The sequence below is a fragment of the Nycticebus coucang genome, chromosome 2 (genome assembly GCF_027406575.1).
Source record: "Nycticebus coucang isolate mNycCou1 chromosome 2, mNycCou1.pri, whole genome shotgun sequence".
NCBI lineage: Eukaryota > Metazoa > Chordata > Mammalia > Primates > Lorisidae > Nycticebus > Nycticebus coucang.
The window spans coordinates 184,686,825-184,705,969 of NC_069781.1; the positions used below are offsets into that span (position 1 = coordinate 184,686,825).

A 19,145-nucleotide genomic window follows, 5' to 3' on the forward strand; every position below is an offset into this window, starting at 1 on the left:
TTGTGGGGGAGGGGCATCTCTTGAGAACAAAAGACCCATTTCTAGACTCCCTGAACTGGGGAGCTTCTCTTGAGAGAAGAGAGATGTACAGAGCCTGGCCGCACAGACTGGACACAGGAGTTGCAGGCCTGCTCTCTGCTCACTTTATGAAATGAATGCTGATTGTGTTTGTGCATACATTGTGGCATTGTAGTTATTGAAATTTCAGAAGGACATTACACGGTGGTATCACTATAACATCTTAGCCCAGCAGATTAGGGCAGTGGAGTGTGTGTGTTAGTATAAGGCCTCTGTTGCACATCCATTTCATTCTCTGCCACCTCTCTTCTCTGACAGTGGACCCTCTCCCCTATGTACACACAGTCTCCATGCATACACAGGACACGGACATCAGCGAGTGAGTCAGAAACCACTGCCCAGCACCCCCAGCCAGGTCTGTCACTCGCCTGGCTTGCGTGTTCTAAAGCCGATTCCTGACACCGATATTTGTTGAGCAGCGGCTGCCTGCCAGGTGCACAGAGCATCCCCATAGCGGAGGTTTGTCCGGATCCTCACGGCAGCCCCCGCGGAGGAGGAGGGGCAGCAGCATCCTCCACTGCAGAGGATGGAGACGCTGGGAGCTCGACGTCTAATCCGCCCCACCCTTCTGTGCTCACAGCCCTTCTGAGCCCTGCCCGGATGCTTTCTTCTCAGCGGGTTCAGGGTCTGCACCAGCCACTTTATGCCTCTCGAACCTCAAAAGATCTGGCAAAGCTCAAAGTGCTTTCCTGCCACAGACAGGGAGCGGGTCCCTCGAGGCGTGTGGGAAGAAGGGCCCCCTTCACAAAGCCGCGGGATGGGGAGCGGCCGGGGCGGATCCCGAGAGGGCAGCCGGGAGCGGGGTGCCAAGGGGGCTTCTATTGTCCTCCCCGGAGGCACCGTTCCCCCATCGCAGCTCCTAGGGAGCCAGTCCCTCCCTCGGAGCTCGGGGCGGCGGGTGGGCTGAGGGGGGGTGGGGGCGGGGGCGGGCGCGGTGCTGAGGCTGCGAGCCGGAGCCGCCCGCTGCGGCGGCGCCTCCCATTGGTCGCCTGCGGTGACGTCACGGGGCGCGGCGGGCGCGCGGGGCTATAAGAGCCGGCAGCGGGGGCTGCAGACCCTCCGCAGCCAGCCCGGCCCACCTGCTCCGGTCCCGCAGCCACCCGCAGACGCGCCCAGCATGAGGGAGATCGTGCATATCCAGGCCGGCCAGTGCGGCAACCAGATCGGGGCCAAGGTGAGGCTGCGCGCCGCCCGCACCTCCTGCCTGTCCCGAGTCCCCACCGCAGCAAGCCCTGGGGAGGGAGGCGCGTGCACCCGGGCTGCACCGGAGCCGCACTCGCCACTCCGACGCTGGGAACAAAGGGACGTGCCCAGCCCTGCGCGGCGCTGCCAGGACGCAAGAGTCCTCCCTTTCCTCTGGCCGTGCCCAGGTGACCTCGGGCTGTCGGGCGCAGCCCAGGGCAGCAGCTAACACCCGGGTCCATCCACACCTGTGCCTCTGCAGGTGCCTCCGGGGAGCTGTTTGGGCGTGTCCCTCTTTGAGGCGGTGAGATGGATGGAGTGGGTAGGTTTGGGTGGGGCTATCCTCCAAGCCCCAACGATTTCCTTTTCCCAAATCCCCTCCTCGAGGAACAGAATGTATCCCTAAAGGCCAGAGCTGCTCTGCTGTCCCTAACCTCGGTCTGACAGCCCTGAGCTTCCTAGCCCCACCCTGTTCCTTTGTTGGAGGGGTTGGGCCTGGTCTCAGGGTGACCTTGGTCTAGGACCGGGCTCTCCCTCAGCACCGCTCTGCCTGAGCAAATTCCCTTCGTTCGGGACTGCACCCTCCGCCAGGGCCTACCATTCTGGAGACTAGGTTTGGGAAAAAAATTCTGGGGTGTGGAGGGCTCCTCCATTGTTAGCCCACCTCACAGATATTCGCAGTGGCCGTGAAGGGAGCCTCCAGAGGTGACCTAATCGCTACTGACCTCGTGAGGACCTGTCATGTCCTGGGATGGTGTCCCTTGCCCAAGGTCACACAGACTGTGGGGCTGAGAGCGGGTCTGCCCTTCCGCCGGTCTCCTGCAGGGGTTGCGCTGGACCTCAGGTTGGGCTGGTCTCCCTCAAAACCACATGGGGGCGGGGGAGTGGCTTTGTCAGGACCACGGCCAGGGACCCAGCTTAGGATGGTGCTGAGCTGGGACTCTTGAGGAGGCAGGGGTGGAGACAGGTCATGGAGGGGAAGGGGCTGGGGAAAGGGTTCCGCTGGAGGCTGTTGCCATAGAAACCATGCGGGAACAAAAAGCTAATTACTACTGGGTTTGGCGGCCACGTGGCTGACTTGTAAATTGCAACTTTGGCTCTAGGGTGAGGTGCCTCCTGAAGGGTGGGAGGGGAGAGGCCCAGTAGCTGGAAGATTCCTAATCATCCCATGAGACAGCTGTGCCTGCCAAGGAGAGGGCTGGAGGAGGGAGATAGTGGGGGATAGTGGCTGCAAATCAAGTGAGGGTCCCCAGGGTAGTCTGACAGCTGCTGGGTCTGACGGTAGGGGCCGAGGGCTCAATGATGCGGTCACTGGGCCCAGGCCTGCCCTGACCATCTGCTCCTGGGAGGGTCAGGGGTCACAAGGAGAGGGGGAGGTAGGCAGTCCTCAGGCCTGCCTGGTGATCCTCCTCGTGTGTGGCTGGGCCAGGCCTAGAGGTCCAGTCCACACCACAGACTCCTCCTGAGGCTCTGTGGGCAAAGGCAGCCACCTGAATGCTGGGCAGTGTTCTGGGCTGAGATTGGTTCTGCTCCTCAGCATAGTGGCCCTTAGGTCTTCCCATTACTTTTTACTTCTTCTGAGTTGTTTTTCTTATGTTTGTTTGAACAATTAATATTTGATTCTTTTTTTTAACAGTGCAAACAACAGAGAAGTAAATTTTCTTGAGGGATGAAAGACAGTCTCTCTTTCCCACTGCTTCCCTTTGTGGTAACCAGTGTAGTGCAGCTTAGTGGTTTGTCTAGCCTTCCTGCCCTGGAAGCCTCCAGAGATCAAGTTCCAAGCCCCACTGGGCCAAGCCCCGTGCAGGGGATTGGCCTGCTCAGCGTCCACACCACAGACAGGACATTTCTCATCCGTTCTTGTTTCCCACTCCCATAGCTAGTGTGTGCTGCAGACTGTGGGTAGGTGACAGATTTTCCCTGACAGTCACCAGCAGAAACTGACCGGGTGGCCAAAAGGGCTGCTTTCCTGTTCTTGCCCCCCCAGGGTGGTGTCTGGCTTAGCACAAGGGCCCATCTATGCTGGGAAGGGGACTGGCTAGGGGTTAGGGTGGGGTGGAGGAGGGAGGTGACAATGGTCAGGGAGCAAACATATTCCTCTGGCAATCACAGTCGCCACCATGTGTTGAGTTGTGTACTGTGCCCTGTGCTTTTAACACAAGGGTGTGGTGAGGAGGGTCTGACCTCCCCACTCCCTGCCAAGGATAAGAAAACTGGAAGCTCTGGGAAGCTGAGTCACTTGTCCGCAATAACAGACAGGGAGGGGCAAGGTGACAGGGGACTCACTCACGACCCCCCAACGGGAGCCGATGAGTCTGGACCCCCATCCTGGGTTCTTTTCGTGGGCCCCGGCCCCATTCTTCTCCCCTAGAGGGGCAGGGCAGCCTGAGCCGTCTGGAAGGAGCCTTTGTCTGCGCCCCCGCCAGCTGTCAAGACTCCCGGGGTGCCCCCGCCTCTCAGCTGCTGGGCGGAGCCTGGGTGAGGGGCGGGCTCGACCCTGGCAGCAAGTGAGAGCTGTCCCGGTCCCACCAGCGCCGCCTCCTGGTCACAGTGATGCTGTAGGTGGTGGTGGGGGGCGGTTGGGGTTTGTTGTTTGGGGTCTCGGGGGTCTTGAACGTCCCTGCGGCTCGATCTCGTAGCTGGGCTGATTTCCGAGGAGCCCGTCAGCACGCGCGTCAGCACCGCAGACAGCGGACAGCGCCCTCCCGCCGCCCCACCCATGGGATAAACCCTGGACCTGGGGAGCTGCACATCATTGGGCAGTTTTCTTTTCTGTGGTGATGCTAAAAACTCAATTCACAGAATTATATTTTATTATTTATTAAATGTGCCACATAATATACTATATTTTACTTATATGTTATTTTAAATGATATTTTAAATTAATTTTACCTACAAAAGCAATTATTAATTTATTCTCCTTGCTAAGAAAAAGTGAAACATTGGCTTGACGTTCATAGCACAGTGGTTATGGCGCCAGCCACATACACCGAGGCTGGGGGGTTCGAGCCCGTTCAGGGCCAGCTAAACAACAATGACAACTGCAACAAAAAAATAGCTGGGCTTTGTGACAGGCGCCTGTAGTCTCAGCTACTTGGGAGGCTGAGGCAAAAGAATTGGTTAAGCCCAAGAATTTGAGGTTGCTGTGAGCTGTGATGCCTTGGCACTCTACCGGGGGCGACATAGTGAGACTGTCTCAAAAAAAAAAAAAAAAAAAAGAAAAGAAAAGAAAGAAAGAAAAAAGAAAAAGAAAAGAAAAAAGAAAAGTGAAACACTGCAGATAAGGCCCAAGTGCAGATAAGGCCCACTCCCTCTCTAGGTCCTCTCTCCAAGTGGGGACAAGGTTCATTTTATTTAAGTTATCTGTACATATGGCTTTCAAACTTTAAATAGCATCTAAAATCTTTTATTTTTTTTGAGACAGAGTCTCACTTTGTTACCCTTGGTAGAGTGCCATGGCGTCATACCTCACAGCAACCTCAAACTCTTGGACTCAAGCGATTCTCTTGCCTCAGCCTCCCAAGTAGCTGGGACTATCGGCACCTGCCACAATGTCTGGCTATTTTTTGTTGCAGTTGTCATTGTTTAGCTGGCTCAGGCCAGGTTCAAACCTGCCACCCTCGGTGTATGTGACTGGCACCATAACCACTGTGCTACAGGTGCCGAGCCAATGTCTAAAATCTTTTAAGAAAAGGAAGTCAACATTTGCTGAATGTTATTATGTCAAGCCTTGTGTAGTCACTTGATGTGGGTATTTTTTTAGAGACAGAGTCTCACTTTGTTGCCCTGGGTAGAGTGTCATGGTGTCACAGCTCATAGCAACCTGCAGCTCTTGGGCTTAGGCGATTCTCTAGCCTCAGCCTCTCGAGTAGCTGGGACTACAGGCACCGGCCACAATACCCGGCTATATTTTTGTTGCAGTTTAGCCGGGGCTAGGTTTGAACCCTCCACTCTCAGTATATGGGGCCGGCGCCCTACTCACTGAGCCACAGGCACTGCCCACTTGATGTGGGTATTATGAACATGTTCATCTCGCAGATGAGAAAACCTAGGACCTGACCAGAAGCAGCCCAGAAACATCCTGGTTCATCCCTTCCTGGTGGACTGGGCTTCACACTCTGTAAAGTGCTGCCCACAGCTGTGTTTATGGCACAGCAACTAAACCATTCTCTCCTGCCCCCTATATATCTGGCTGGGCTCAGTCTTCCTGTACATGGGCTGGTGGCTGTGGATTCCCTGAAGCCAGAAATTTGGGGTGCCCCAAGGCTGTGAAGACCAAGGCCCCAGGCTCTGGAATTCAGTTCCAGCTCGGCACCTGTGGCTCAATTAGCTAAGGCGCCAGCCACATACACCAGAACTGGTGGGTTCAAGTCCAACCTGGGCCTGCCAAACAACAATGACAACTACAACCAAAAACTAGCCAGGTTATGGTGGAGGGAGGGTAATGGATGGGGCCACACCTACGGTGCATCTTAGAATGGGTACAGGAGAAACTTACTAAATGCAGAATACAAATGCCTACATACAGTAACTAAGAAAATGCCATGAAGGCTATGTTGAACAGTTTGATGAGAATATTTCAGATTGTATATGAAACCAGCACATTGTACCCCTTGATTGCACTAATGTACACAGCTATGATTTAACAATAAAAATAAATAAATTAAAAAAAAATAGCCAGGCATTGTGGTGGGTGCCTGTAGTCCCAGCTACTTGGGAGGCTGAGGCAAGAGAATCACTTAAGCCCAAGAGTTGGAGGTTGCTGTGAGCTGTGATGCTACAGCACTCTACCCAGGGTGATAGCTTGAGGCTCTGTCTCAAAAAAAAAAAAAAAATAGAAAAACTAACTGAGCATTGTGGTGGGCACCTGTAGTCTCAGGTATAGGCTGAGGCAGAAGGATCACTTAAGCTCAAGAGTTTGAGGTTGCTGTGACTTAGGATGCCACAGCACTCTACCCAGAGTGAGACTCTGTCTCAAAAAAAAAAAAACACAAAAAAACAGTCTCTTTCAATGAGCTGGCAGACACCTATATATTTTATGAGAATTACTCTGTTCAGGGCCGGGCATCCTGTTGATACTCCTGAGCTTTTTAAAAAATTTACTTTTGGCTCGGTGCCTGTGGCTCAAGCGGCTAAGACACCAGCCACATACACCTGAGCTGGTGGGTTCGAATCCAGCCTGGGCCCGCCAAACAACAATGAAGGCTGCAACCAAAAGAATAGCCTGGCGTTGTGGTGGGCGCCTGTGGTCCCAGCTACTTGGGAGGCTGAGACAAGAGAATCGCTGAAGCCCAGGAGTTGGAGGTTGCTCCGAGCTGTGATGCCACAGCACTCTACCCAGGGTGACAGCTTGAGGCTTTGTCTCAAAAAGAAAAAAAAGATACCAAAAAATTTACTTTTACGTAATCTTTTTTTAAAAACTAACACGTGCATGACAAAATTCTAGCAGTACGAAAGGGCATGCAGTACACAGAAGTCTGTCCTCCAGCCTAGGGTACACACCCAGGCAGTGTTCTGTGTATCCATCAAGATACATGCAGATGGGCGGCGCCTGTGGCTCAGTGAGTAGGGTGCCGGCCCCATATGCCAAGGGTGGTGAGTTCAAACCCAGCCCCAGCCAAACTGCAACAACAAAAAAATAGCCGGGCGTTGTAGCGGGTGCTGTAGTCCCAGCTGCTCGGGAGGCTGAGGCAAGAGAATCGCATAAGCCCAAGAGCTGGAGGTTGCTGTGAGCCGTGTGACGCCAGGGCACTCTACCAAGGGCAGTAAAGTGAGACTCTGTCTCTATAAAAAAAAAAAAAAGATACATGCAGATACAGATAAACATGTACAAACTGTTTTTTTTTTTTGTTGTTGTTGTTGTTGTTGTTTGTTTTTTTTGAGCCAGAGTCTCAAGCTGTTGTCCTGGGTAAAGTGCTGTTGTGTCATAGCTCACAGCAACCTCCAACTCTGGCTCAAGTGATCCTCTGGCCTCAGTTTTTCTATTTTTAGTAGAGATGGGGGATCTTGCTTTTTTGCTCAGTCTGGTCTTGAATTCGTGAGCTCAAGCAATTCACCCGCTTTGGCTTACCAGAGTGCTAGGATTACAGGAGTGAATCACCATACCTGCAAAGTATTTTCTTTTCTTTTTTTTTTTTGTAGAGACAGAGTCTCACTTTATGGCCCTCGGTAGAGTGCCGTGGCCTCACACAGCTCACAGCAACCTCCAACTCATGGGCTTAAGCGATTCTCTTGCCTCAGCCTCCCAAGCAGCTGGGACTACAGGCGCCCGCCACAACGCCCAGCTATTTTTTGTTTTTTTTGCAGTTTGGCCGGGGCCGGTTTGAAGGCCGGCCCTCGGTATATGGGGCCAGCGCCCTACCGACTAAGCCACAGGTGCTGCCCTGCAAAGTATTTTCTAACCTCCTTTTTTCATGGAGCAATCTTTTTTCCAGGACTTGACTCACAATAGGGGCCCTTTATTTTCCAAGGTCTGCATACCCATTAACACATCTGAAAGTCATTCCAGCCCTGAGTAGAGGAAGAGCCTTGGGGAAGGCAAGCTGAGGCCAGACAGCCCCAAGAAGTGATCTGGGGCTTCCTAGCCTGGCATATATAGACACTGAGCTCCAAGATGTGGCCTGGGTAGTGTTCCTGGGATGCAGAGGACTTCTCGTAGGTCTTCCTTTTTCTTTTTTTTCCTTTTTGAGACAGAGTCTCACTTTGTCACCCTGGGTAGAGTATTGTGGCATCCCAGCTTACAGCAAACTCCAGCTCTTGGATTTAGGCAATTTTCTTGCATTAGCCTCCCAAGTAGCTGGGACTACAGGCGCCTGCCAGAATGCCCAGCTATTTTTTTTTGCAGTTTGGCTGGGGCCAGGTTTGAACCCACCGCCCTCGGTATATGGGGTTGGCACCCTACTCACTGAGCCACTGACGCTGTCCAGGTCTTCCTTTTTCATCCTGGGAATGTGCCTTTCTATCTGCCATGTGCCATTCATACACTTTGCACAGACTGGCTCACTTTATTCCCACAAAGGCCTGTTATCATCAGGCCCATTGTACAGATGAGGACACTGAAGCACAGAAAATCCTTATGACCTGCCCAAGGTCACATAGGTGGGAAGGGGTGAGGCTGGGCTGTGGACCTAGGACATCCGTCCCCTGCTCTGTGGCAGTCATGGGAGCAGAGTTTGAGGAGCAGTTTAAGTCCTTGCCCAGGTAGGGAGAGAAGAGTCCTGGGATTGGGACAGTGCCTGTACCACATGGAAGTTTGGGTGACCTCAGGCAAGACATTTCCTACTTGGGACCCCATTGGTCCCTCTGTAGACCCACCTGGGGATGCTTGATGAGTTTGGCTGTCAGGGTTCCTATGGCTTCTGTGGCTAAGGCTAGTGATGTCTGTGATGCTACCAGACCTGTTGTGGACATTATTTGCTCTGACACTGAGGGGCAGATGTTGTAGCCAGAAATATGGTCATGAACTCTAGGCCTCTGGACCCTGCTCTACCACTCGCAATGAGCTCCTTTCTATCTTATCTGTGCTTTTCTTTCCTTATCTGGAAGGAAGGAATAATAAAAACTACCCTTTGAGGCCGAGGCAGGTGGATTGCCTGAGCTCACAGGTTCAAGACCAGTTTGAGCCACAGCGAGACCTTGTCTTTAAAAATAGCCGACGTTGTGGAGGGCACTTGTAGTCCCAGCTACTTAGGAGGCTGAGGCAAGAGAATCACTTAAGCCCAACAGTTTGAGGTTGTCGTGAGCTGTGATGTCACAGCAGTCTACCCAGGGCAACACCTTGAGAGTCTGTCTGAAAAAAAAAAAAAATTACCCCTTGAGGCCAGGCTTGGTGGCTCATGCCTATAATCCTAGCACTCTGGGAGGCTGAGGCGGGTGGATAGCTTGAGCTCACCAGTTTGAGACCAGCCTGAGCAGGAGTGAGACCCCCATCTCTACTAAAAATAGAAAAAAAAAAAAACAACTGAGGCAAGAGGATCACTTGAGGCCAAGAGTTTGAGGTTGCTGTGAGCTATAAGGCCACAGCATTCTACCCAGGGCAACAGCTTGAGACTCTGCCTCAAAAAAACAAACAAACAACAAAAAAACACCCTACCCTTTGAGCTGTTTGTTACCAAGTCCCCTTCATGGAGCAGTAACATGGCCAAGGCTCCTTGCCAGCAAGTGCACAGCTGAGTCTAGAAGTGGAGGTCTATCAACAAGCCCTGAACCAGCTGGGGCTCTGGACAGCAGACAGTGGATGTGCATAGTCACTGTGACAACTTTCTGACAGATGACAAAGCATATCATCGTTTCTCAAGCCTATCACCAGGGCTAGTGGAGGCCCAGGGGACAAAGCTGTAATTTAATACCTAGGGCTGTAAGTGTTCAAGAAGGAAAGGATCTAGCCCCCACTGACCCCTCCTCTCCCTCTCTGCAGTTCTGGGAAGTCATCAGTGATGAACATGGAATAGACCCCAGCGGCAACTATGTGGGGGACTCAGACCTGCAGCTGGAGAGGATAAGTGTCTACTACAATGAGGCCTCCTGTGAGCACCTGCCCAGCCCCACCCTCCACCCTGGGATTGCCTGGGTTCTAGCTTCTGTGCCCCCCAACAGCATGATCAAGAGGGCTGCAGGCATAACTGGATATTGGATATCCAGTTATGGACTCACAGAATAAAAACAAGGAATGTGGGGGGAAAAAAACAAAAACAAGAAATGTTAGCTGGGTGTGGTAGCTCATGCCTGTAATCCTAGGACTCTGGGAGGCCAAGGAGGGTGGATTGCTTGAGCTCACAGGTTTGAGACCAGCCTGAGCTACAGCGAGACCTCGTCTCTAAAAATAGCTGGGTGTTGTGGCAGGCGCCTGTAGTCCCCAGCTACTTGGGAGGCTGAAGCAAGAGAATCACTTGAGCCCAAGAGTTTGAGGTTGCTGTGAGCTATGAAGACATGGCACTCTACCAAGGGTGACAAAGTGAGACTCTGACTCAAAAAGAAAGAAAGAAAGAAAGAAATGTGACAGTCACTATAAAGTGAGAGTCAAACATATTTAGTGGCCAGGTACAGTGGTTCATGTCTGTAATACCAGCACTTTGGAAGGTTGAGATAGGAGGATGACTGGGCAATAGTGAGACCCCATGTCTACAAAATTTAAAAAATCAACCTGGCTGGCTCAGTGTCTGTAGCTCAGTGACTAGGGTGCCAGCCACAGACACCAGAGCTGGCGGGTTCGAATCCAGCCTGGGCCTGCCAAACAACAGTGACAACTACAATAAAAAAATAGCTTGGCATTGTGGCAGGCGCCTGCAGTCCAGCTACTTGGGAGGCCCAAGAGTTTGAGGTTGTTGTGAGCTGTGATACCACGGCCCTGTACCAAGGGCAACATAGTGAGACTTTATCTCAAAAAAAAAAAATTAACTTGGCTGAGTGTAGTGGCTTATACCTGTAATCCTAGCACTCTGAGAGGCCGAGGCAGGTGGAGAGCCTGAGCTCAGGAGTTCAAGACCAGCCTAAGCAAGAATGAGATCCCATCTCCACTAGGAATAGAAAATTTAGCCAAATGTTGTGGCGGGTACCTGTAGTCCCAGCTATTTGGGAGGCTGAGGCAAGAGGATTGCTCAAGCCCAAGTGTCTGAGGTTGCTGTGAGCTATGATACCATGGCACTCTACCCAGGGCAACAGAGTGAGACTCTGTCTCAAAATAAATAAATAAATAAAAATAAATAAATAAATAAATAAATCAGCCCGGTGGCTACTGGGCCTGTAGCACAGTAGTAACATACCCCGAGGGTGGTGGGTTTAAACCCAGCCTGGGCCAGCTAAATAACTGCAACAACAACAAAAATAGCCGGGGTTTTTAGCAGGCGCCTATAGTCCCAGCTACTTGGGAGGCTGAGGCGAGGGAATCACTTAAGCCCAAGAGACTGAGGTTGCTGTGAGTTGTGCTGCCATGGCACTCTACTGAGGGCGACGTAGTGAAACTCAGTCTCAAAAAAAAAAAAAAAAAAAAAAAAATCAGCCTGGTGTGGGGGTACCAGTAGCCCCAGCTACTCAGAAGGCTGAGGCAGGACAGTTGCTTGAATCTAGGAGTTCCAGGCTGCAGTGACCTGTGATTGAGCTACTGCACTCCAGCCTGGGTGACAGAGTGAAACCCTCTCTCTCTCTCTTTTTTTTAGACAAAGTCTTGATTTTTTGCCTTTGGTATACTGCAGTGGAATCATCATCTTAACTTACTACAACCTCAAACTTGAGCAATCCTCTTGCCTCAGCTTCCCGAGTACCTGGGACTATAGGCCCATGCCATAACACCTGGCTAATTTTTCTTTCTTTTTTTTTTTTTTTAGTAGAGATAGACTCTTCCTCTTGCTCAGGCTTGTCTCAAACCAGAGGCTTGAATGACTTAATTTCCCCTATAAGGTCTTTGGTTCTAGGCCTCTCTGACTATAGAGATGGATCTTTTAGGGTTAGAGCAGGGGTGTGGCAGGCATGGTGGGATCTAGGAGGGAGGAGCCCTAATCACTGAGCCCTCTGTCCCCTCAGCTCATAAGTATGTACCTCGGGCCATTCTGGTGGACCTGGAACCTGGGACCATGGATAGTGTCCGGTCTGGGGCCTTTGGGCATCTATTCAGGCCTGACAACTTCATCTTTGGTAAGTTACCCTTTCTTTAGCTCTGAAGGCAGACCTCAAGGCAGGCAAGCCCAGAATGCTGGAATCAAAGAACAAAGTCATTTTCTCACCGTGATCTTGCAGGGTGGTGACTGAGCCTTCATTTTATAGTTGGGCATTGGAGGTCCAGAGTATGGATTCCGCACAGGAAACAGACCACTGGTGCATTTGAAGTACAATGAGTTGTGTAACAAAATGAGATCACAGAATCCTCAGCAAAGTGGGGCCTATGGAGGACTCTGGAATTCATGAGACAGGGCCATGCTGTGATTCTCTCACAGAAATGGGAAGAGGCCTCACACTCCCTCTGCCTTCCAGACCCCAGAATGTTCCCCTGATAGTTGCTGACTCACACCTACCCCAGCCAGTCAGAGAGATTATCTCCCCAGAGGACACAGGCAGGGTACGGCAGGACTCCAGGTCTCACCTCCCAGTCCAGAGCCCTCAACACTGGGCCCCATGCAGCTGGGGCAAGGGAAGGCTGGCAGGTGTGAGGTAGGTTCAGGGGCCACTTAATGGCGGAGAAAGCAGTGGCCCTGGGCTTCTACAACTGCCTTCTTGGATGTCCAAGCAGGGGTGGGGCTGGAGGTCAGGAGAGCTCTTGGCCCCTCTCTGTTCTCCTCCTCTCCTCTCCCCACAGGTCAGAGTGGGGCTGGCAACAATTGGGCCAAAGGGCACTACACGGAGGGTGCGGAGCTGGTGGACTCTGTCCTGGACGTCGTGCGGAAGGAGTGTGAGAACTGCGACTGCCTGCAGGGCTTCCAGCTGACGCACTCGCTGGGCGGCGGCACGGGCTCGGGCATGGGCACGCTGCTCATCAGCAAGGTGCGCGAGGAGTACCCCGACCGCATCATGAACACCTTCAGCGTGGTGCCCTCGCCCAAGGTGTCGGACACGGTGGTGGAGCCCTACAACGCCACCCTGTCCATCCACCAGCTGGTGGAGAACACGGACGAGACCTACTGCATCGACAACGAGGCGCTCTACGACATCTGCTTCCGCACGCTCAAGCTGGCCACGCCCACCTACGGGGACCTCAACCACCTGGTGTCCGCCACCATGAGCGGGGTCACCACCTCCCTGCGCTTCCCGGGCCAGCTCAACGCTGACCTGCGCAAGCTGGCGGTGAACATGGTGCCCTTCCCGCGCCTGCACTTCTTCATGCCGGGCTTTGCGCCGCTCACAGCCCGGGGCAGCCAGCAGTACCGTGCGCTCACAGTGCCTGAGCTCACCCAGCAGATGTTCGACGCCAAGAACATGATGGCTGCCTGCGACCCGCGCCACGGCCGCTACCTGACGGTGGCCACCGTCTTCCGTGGACGCATGTCCATGAAGGAGGTGGACGAGCAGATGCTGGCCATTCAGAGTAAGAACAGCAGCTACTTCGTGGAGTGGATCCCCAACAACGTCAAGGTGGCCGTGTGTGACATCCCACCCCGTGGCCTCAAGATGTCCTCCACCTTCATCGGCAACAGCACGGCCATCCAGGAGCTGTTCAAGCGCATCTCTGAGCAGTTCACTGCCATGTTCCGGCGCAAGGCCTTCCTGCACTGGTACACAGGCGAGGGCATGGACGAGATGGAGTTCACCGAGGCCGAGAGCAACATGAATGACCTGGTGTCCGAGTACCAGCAGTACCAGGACGCCACCGCTGAGGAGGAGGGCGAGATGTATGAAGATGAGGAGGAAGAGTCGGAGGCCCAGGGTCCCAAGTGAAGCCACTCACAGCTGGGGTGTGGGGCCAGGTGCTCTGTCCCTAGTGTCATCTTGCTGCCAACACTCCCTGCTTTGCTCCCCTCCAGCTCAACACTCTTGGAGGGCCCCCAAGTCCTTGCCCTTCACCACTGACAGCCACCCACACCCCTGAGTCCACCTGGCTCCATCTCCCACCACAGGCCATCTCTGCTGTGTGCCACCATTTGTCGCTGACTTATTGTGGCTCCAGGCATGATGGCTTATGGTCTGTTTTGTTTTTTACTGGCTTGTGTTTATATTTTGGGAGATACTTAATAAATCTGCTGTCAGATACCCCTGTCTGGTGTGGAGATTTTTTTATTTTGGAAGTTGGGTCTGGAGTGTGAGTCAGGGCAGACGGGGGCCCAGGGGTGCAGGTCACTTGTCCTCTCACTTGGTTGCTATGTGAGCCCTAGGCTTGGAGCCTGAAGGGGGCTCTTGGGGGTAGGGATTCAGGAGAAGGAATGTGCTTGGACGAAGCCTGTGACTTAGAAACTGGTCTCCGTCAGGGTGATTCACTTCCCAAACCTGTCTTCTGGCTAATCGGTGTCTGAAAGTTTGGGTAGTCAGCCCCCGCCAGGGCAGAAACTGACATAAGTTCTGAAGCTTGAGACCTGACCCGGAGAAGTAAGGAAGGGAACCCTGAGCATCCCCAGGGGGGAAAAAATGTATGTTGGGGGTCTCAGGGCCTGAGTTCTGGGACGGGGCTGGTTGGAATCCATGAGCCATGGTCGCAAGACCCAGGGCCAGGCTCATGAGGACATTATGAGGGCTCGTGTGCCCCTGGAGGTCATTTCCTATAGATGCAAGACAGGCGCTCACAGGGCCCCATGTTCCGTAGGGAAAGGTCCCAGGTATGGGATGCGGGCAGGATTAAGGGGCAAAGCTGGAGCCGCAGAAGGGACAATCTGGACAAGAGATGTGGCTTTTATTTATTTATTTATTTGCAGTTTTTGGCCAGGGCCGGGTTTGAACCTGCTACCTCCAGCATATGGGGCCAGTACCCTATTCCTTTGAGCCATAGGTGGTGCCGAGAGATGTGACTTTTGATAGGAGGGATCCACTGCCAAACCCCAGCTGGGAATAAACATTCTACTTTCTCCATCCTCTGCTCTCTAGCTGAGGTTCCCCATTGGCTGAACTCCATGATGGGAAGTTAGGGACAGAAGACCCAGCAGGGACTTCCATTCAGTTCAGCCTCAAGTCAGAGAGAAGGGTCAGGAAGAGTGAGAATGGGTTTGGTGTGAGGCATGGTCCCCACTTCTAGCCTCTAACCCAACTGCCCCCCTTCAGCCCCACGAAGGGGTTTCTGTGCTGTTCCCTGCTGTTCCTCTTATACCTGGAAGGATGTCTGACTCATAGTAGATACTGAATAAGTATTTATTGAATAAATGGCTTTAAGTACAGTCTGTCCTGTAACAAGGAATCTGGAGATGGAGCAGTTCAGGGTTGATCTATTTGTTGGCTTATCAGTCTCTCTAAGGATGCAGGTTCTTTCCCTCTTAGTGGCTTGTCCTGTATGAGCCCCATTGTCCCAAGATCACTGCCACTGCTCTGGTCATCACATCTAGACCAAAGGCCAAAAAGGGGAGCTTCTTATCTTGCGACTCCCAGGGATGAAAATCTAAACCCTGCCAGCAAGCGCCTCATCACATCTGTTTGGCTTGACTTGACTTGTATACCTGTCTTTAAACAGATATCTGGCAAGCGGAATAGAATTATTCTCGTGGTTTTCATCAATCGGGGTCACTGACTGCGGTGGAGAAAGAACTATATGAACAAACAGTACAGAGGTGGTGTTGGGGAGGCACTCAAGAGGGCATCTGCAGACAAAGCTGGGCAGTCTCCGAGGACAGGACTGTGGTTGGGGTGGAGCTGTAAAAGCCAGTCCTCTGAGGAAGACTGGGGGGGCTGGGCTGCAAGGAGAGACTCCAAGTGCCCTAGCAGAGACTCCAAATCCCCACTGACCTTTGGTAAGGCAGCCCTCTAAGGGAATGAAGGCATCCTGCAAATGATCCAAGAAGCTCTAACAGGACAGACAACCCAGGGGGTGGAGACACCATGCGCTGAGCAGGCACCAGCACAGACTGGGTGACCATGGCTGGCAGACTGAGGTTGATGTCCTGCCTGAAGGGAAACTTGCCCTCTTTCTTGTAAATCTCCCAGAACTGAAGTGCCAGGAGCTCTTCTGAGGACCATTCTCAAAGTGCTGTTCCTGACAGTTTGCATTTCTCTAGAGATGGCCATCAAGTGACTTCTATCCCATAGGCTGTCTGGTGCTGTGATCTTTGCACTCTTCCATCAAGATATTAATTCTCTTCTTGAACCTAGAATGGCCTTTTTTTTTGAGACAGAGCCTCAAGTTGTCCCCCTGGGTAGAGTGCCATGGCATCACAGCTCACAGCAACCTCCGACTCCTGGGCTTAAGCGATTCTCCTGCCTCAGCCTCCCAAGTAGCTGGGACTACAGGCACCCACCACAACGCTGGCTATTTTTTGGTTGCAGCCATTATTGTTGTTTGGCGGGCCTGAGCTGGATTCAAACGCACCAGCTCAGGTGTATGTGGCTGGCACCTTAGCCACTTGAGCTACAGGTGCTGAGCCTTTTTTTTTTTTTTTTTTTTTTTTTTTTTTTTGGTAGAGACAGAGTCTCACTTTATGGCCCTCTGTAGAGTGCCGTGGCCTCACACAGCTCACAGCAACCTCCAACTCCTGGGCTTAAGCGATTCTCTTGCCTCAGCCTCCCGAGCAGCTGGGACTACAGGCGCCCGCCACAACGCCCGGCTAAGTGCTGAGCCTTTTTTAAATTTTTTTATTTTTTTGAGACAGAGTCTCACTTTGCCACCCTGGAGTGCTATGGTGTCATAGCTCACAGCAACCTCAAACTCCTGGGCTAAGTGATCCTCTTGTTTCAGCCTCCCAAATAGCTGGGACTACAGGTGCCTGTCACCATACCTGGCTGGTTTTTCTATTTTTTTTTTTTTTTTGTAGAGACAGAGTCTCACTTTACTGCCCTCGGTAGAGTGCCGTGGCGTCACACGGCTCACAGCAACCTCCAGCTCTTGGGCTTATGTGATTCTCTTGCCTCAGCTTCCGGAGCAGCTGGGACTACAGGCGCCCACCACAACGCCCGGCTATTTTTTTTTTTTTTTTTTTGTAGAGACAGAGTCTCACTGTACCGCCCTCGGATAGAGTGCCGTGGCGTCACACGGCTCACAGCAACTCTAACTCTTGGGCTTACGCGATTCTCAGCCTCCCGAGCAGCTGGGACTACAGGCGCCCGCCACAACGCCTGGCTATTTTTCTGTTGCAGTTTGGCCGGGGCTGGGTCCGAACCCGCCACCCTCCGCATATGGGGCCGGCGCCTTACTCACTGAGCCACAGGCGCCACCCCCGGCTATTTTTTTTGTTGTTGCAGTTTGGCCGGGGCTGGGTTTGAACCCACCACCCTCGGCATATGGGGCCGGCACCCTACTCACTGAGCCACCGGCGCCGCCCTGGTTTTTCTATTTTTAGTAGAGATGAGGTCTTTCTTTTGCTCAGGCTACTCTCTAACTCCTAAACTCAAGCAATTCACCCACCTCAGCCTCTCAGCGTGCTGGGGTTACCTGGAATGGCCTTATCTTTTATAAGAAAAACCTTCCTGGAAGTGATGTGTGACTTTCAATGTTAAGTCATGAAAGGTCACACAACTCCTACTTGGCTGCCAGGAGGCTTCCTCTTTGTGAGAAGTACAAGCTACATGGAGAGGCCCCACATGGGCAGTCTGGGAATTCCAGGCAAGTTCAACCTGCGGCACCTCAGTTAATGTAGGCAGGAGTAAGACTGTGTAGACAGCCCCAGGGCTTGTAGTGCAAACCCCAGATGTTATAGTGCAAAAACAAGCTATCACTGCCATTCATGAACATAATACAATGGTTCTTATTTGATGTCACCATGTTTTTTTTTTGAGACAGAGCCTCAAGCTGTTGCCCTGGGTAGAGGGCTATGGCATCACAGCTCACAGCAACCTCCAACTCCTGGGCTCAAGCGAGTCTCCTGTCTCCGCCTCCCAAGTGGCTGGGACTACAGGCGCCCGCCACAATGCCCGGCTATTTTTTGGTTGCAGCCGTCATTGTTGTTTGGCGGGCCCGGGCTGGATTCAAATCTGCCAGCTCAGGTGTATGTGGCTGGCGCCTTAGCCACTTGAGCCACAGGCGCCGAGCCAGATGCCACCATGTTTTAAAGTGGTTTGTTGGTAGCAACAGATAACCTGAGAGACTCCCTGGGGCTGTACCCAGCACATGGCTCCTGCCTTCTCCTAGAAGCTCTGGCTTGGGTTTGACCTGGAATTTGGAGTCCACCATCAGCCTTGGTGAGGAGCAACATCTTTTGCACTGTGGAATCTCAGCTGAGTTGAGGGAAGACTCTGGAACACGGCCCAGCCAGTCTTACGTTCGCCAGCTGCCTGCTCATGTGTAAGGCTTCCCTCCTGAGTACCTCTGTCTCTGCTCCTGCTGCTCAGATAGCCGGCCCCCTTGGCTCCCTGTACTCTTAGTAACTAGCTTTGAGGCCAACTGCCTCATTCCTTCTCTTCCCTACCCCAGGTTCAGTGCAGGCGGTGCTGATGGGATGTGAAATTTCAAAGAGCTGCACCTTCAAGTCCCCTTGGACATCTTGGCTCCTCTGGAGAGCTTCTTCCCTGTGGGGGGGACTGCCTGCCTCTTTGTACCAGCCCTTCTGTCTCCTTCACCCAATTGTCACTGACTCTTGCCCATAGAAATCCTCTCCTCCCTTTTTTATCACAGAAAAATCAGAAAACAAAGATTAATGAAAAGAAAACACTAGATTGACCCATGTTTATACTTAGAGCTAACACTAGAAACTGGCCAGCATGTCCCCAAAAGCAGAAGGGGAAATGTCCAGGCCCTTCTTGCATCCCTGCCCTGGCCTGCCCTGCTGCCCTGCCCTTGACTTCAGAGGTGGCTTTCACCGTAGAAGCTGTTTTTTAGTATGGGTGAGGGGATGGGAAAGAGTCAGCAGATATATTAGATAGATAGGAATCCAGCCCTCCTGGGGAAAAAGGACAAGGGCCAGGTCCCCAGGCCCAATCTTGGTGCTGCCCACTCTATTCCTGTCCCACTACCAATCTGCCAATCAGAACTTAGCTGCCAACTAAAAAAGGATGTAAAAGACTCTCTAACCCATGAGCCTAACAATAGCTACAGTAGGGTCTTAAAGGTGACCTAGAATAGCCTAAGGCTAATTATCACATCAGTAGCTTAATCTACATTGGAGGCTGGGTTGTGTGAGGAGGAGTAGAGGTAGTTGGCTCATGCCTGTAATCCTAACACTCTACTAGGCCAAGGTGGGTGGATCATTTGAGCTCAGGAATTGAAGACCAGCCTGAGCAAGAGGGAGACCCCATCTCTAAAAATAGCCAGGCATTGTGGGAGGTGCCTATAGTCCTACCTACTTGGGAGGGTAAGGCAAGAGAATCGCTTGAGTCCAAGAGTTTGAGGTTGC

General features: G+C 52.5%; 1 protein-coding gene across 1 annotated transcript; it reads left to right on the forward strand.

Annotated features, from left to right (window-relative positions):
• The first annotated feature begins 1,089 nt into the window (after positions 1-1,089).
• TUBB3 (tubulin beta 3 class III) lies at positions 1,090-13,935 on the forward strand. Its single transcript, XM_053556162.1, has 4 exons — positions 1,090-1,252; positions 9,677-9,785; positions 11,779-11,889; positions 12,548-13,935. Exons 1-4 carry the CDS (start codon positions 1,196-1,198, stop codon positions 13,621-13,623), a joined length of 1,353 nt encoding a protein of 450 aa, XP_053412137.1. The 5' UTR covers positions 1,090-1,195; the 3' UTR covers positions 13,624-13,935.
• The last annotated feature ends 5,210 nt before the right edge of the window (positions 13,936-19,145 follow it).

Excerpts from the sequence above, each read along its gene's own strand:
- TUBB3 (XM_053556162.1), top strand. The coding sequence starts at position 1,196 with ATGAGGGAGATCGTGCATATCCAGGCCGGCCAGTGCGGCAACCAGATC. Across the intron at positions 9,786-11,778 it reads CTACTACAATGAGGCCTCCT|CTCATAAGTATGTACCTCGG; the intron begins GTGAGCACCTGC and ends CTGTCCCCTCAG. Across the intron at positions 11,890-12,547 it reads GCCTGACAACTTCATCTTTG|GTCAGAGTGGGGCTGGCAAC; the intron begins GTAAGTTACCCT and ends CTCTCCCCACAG.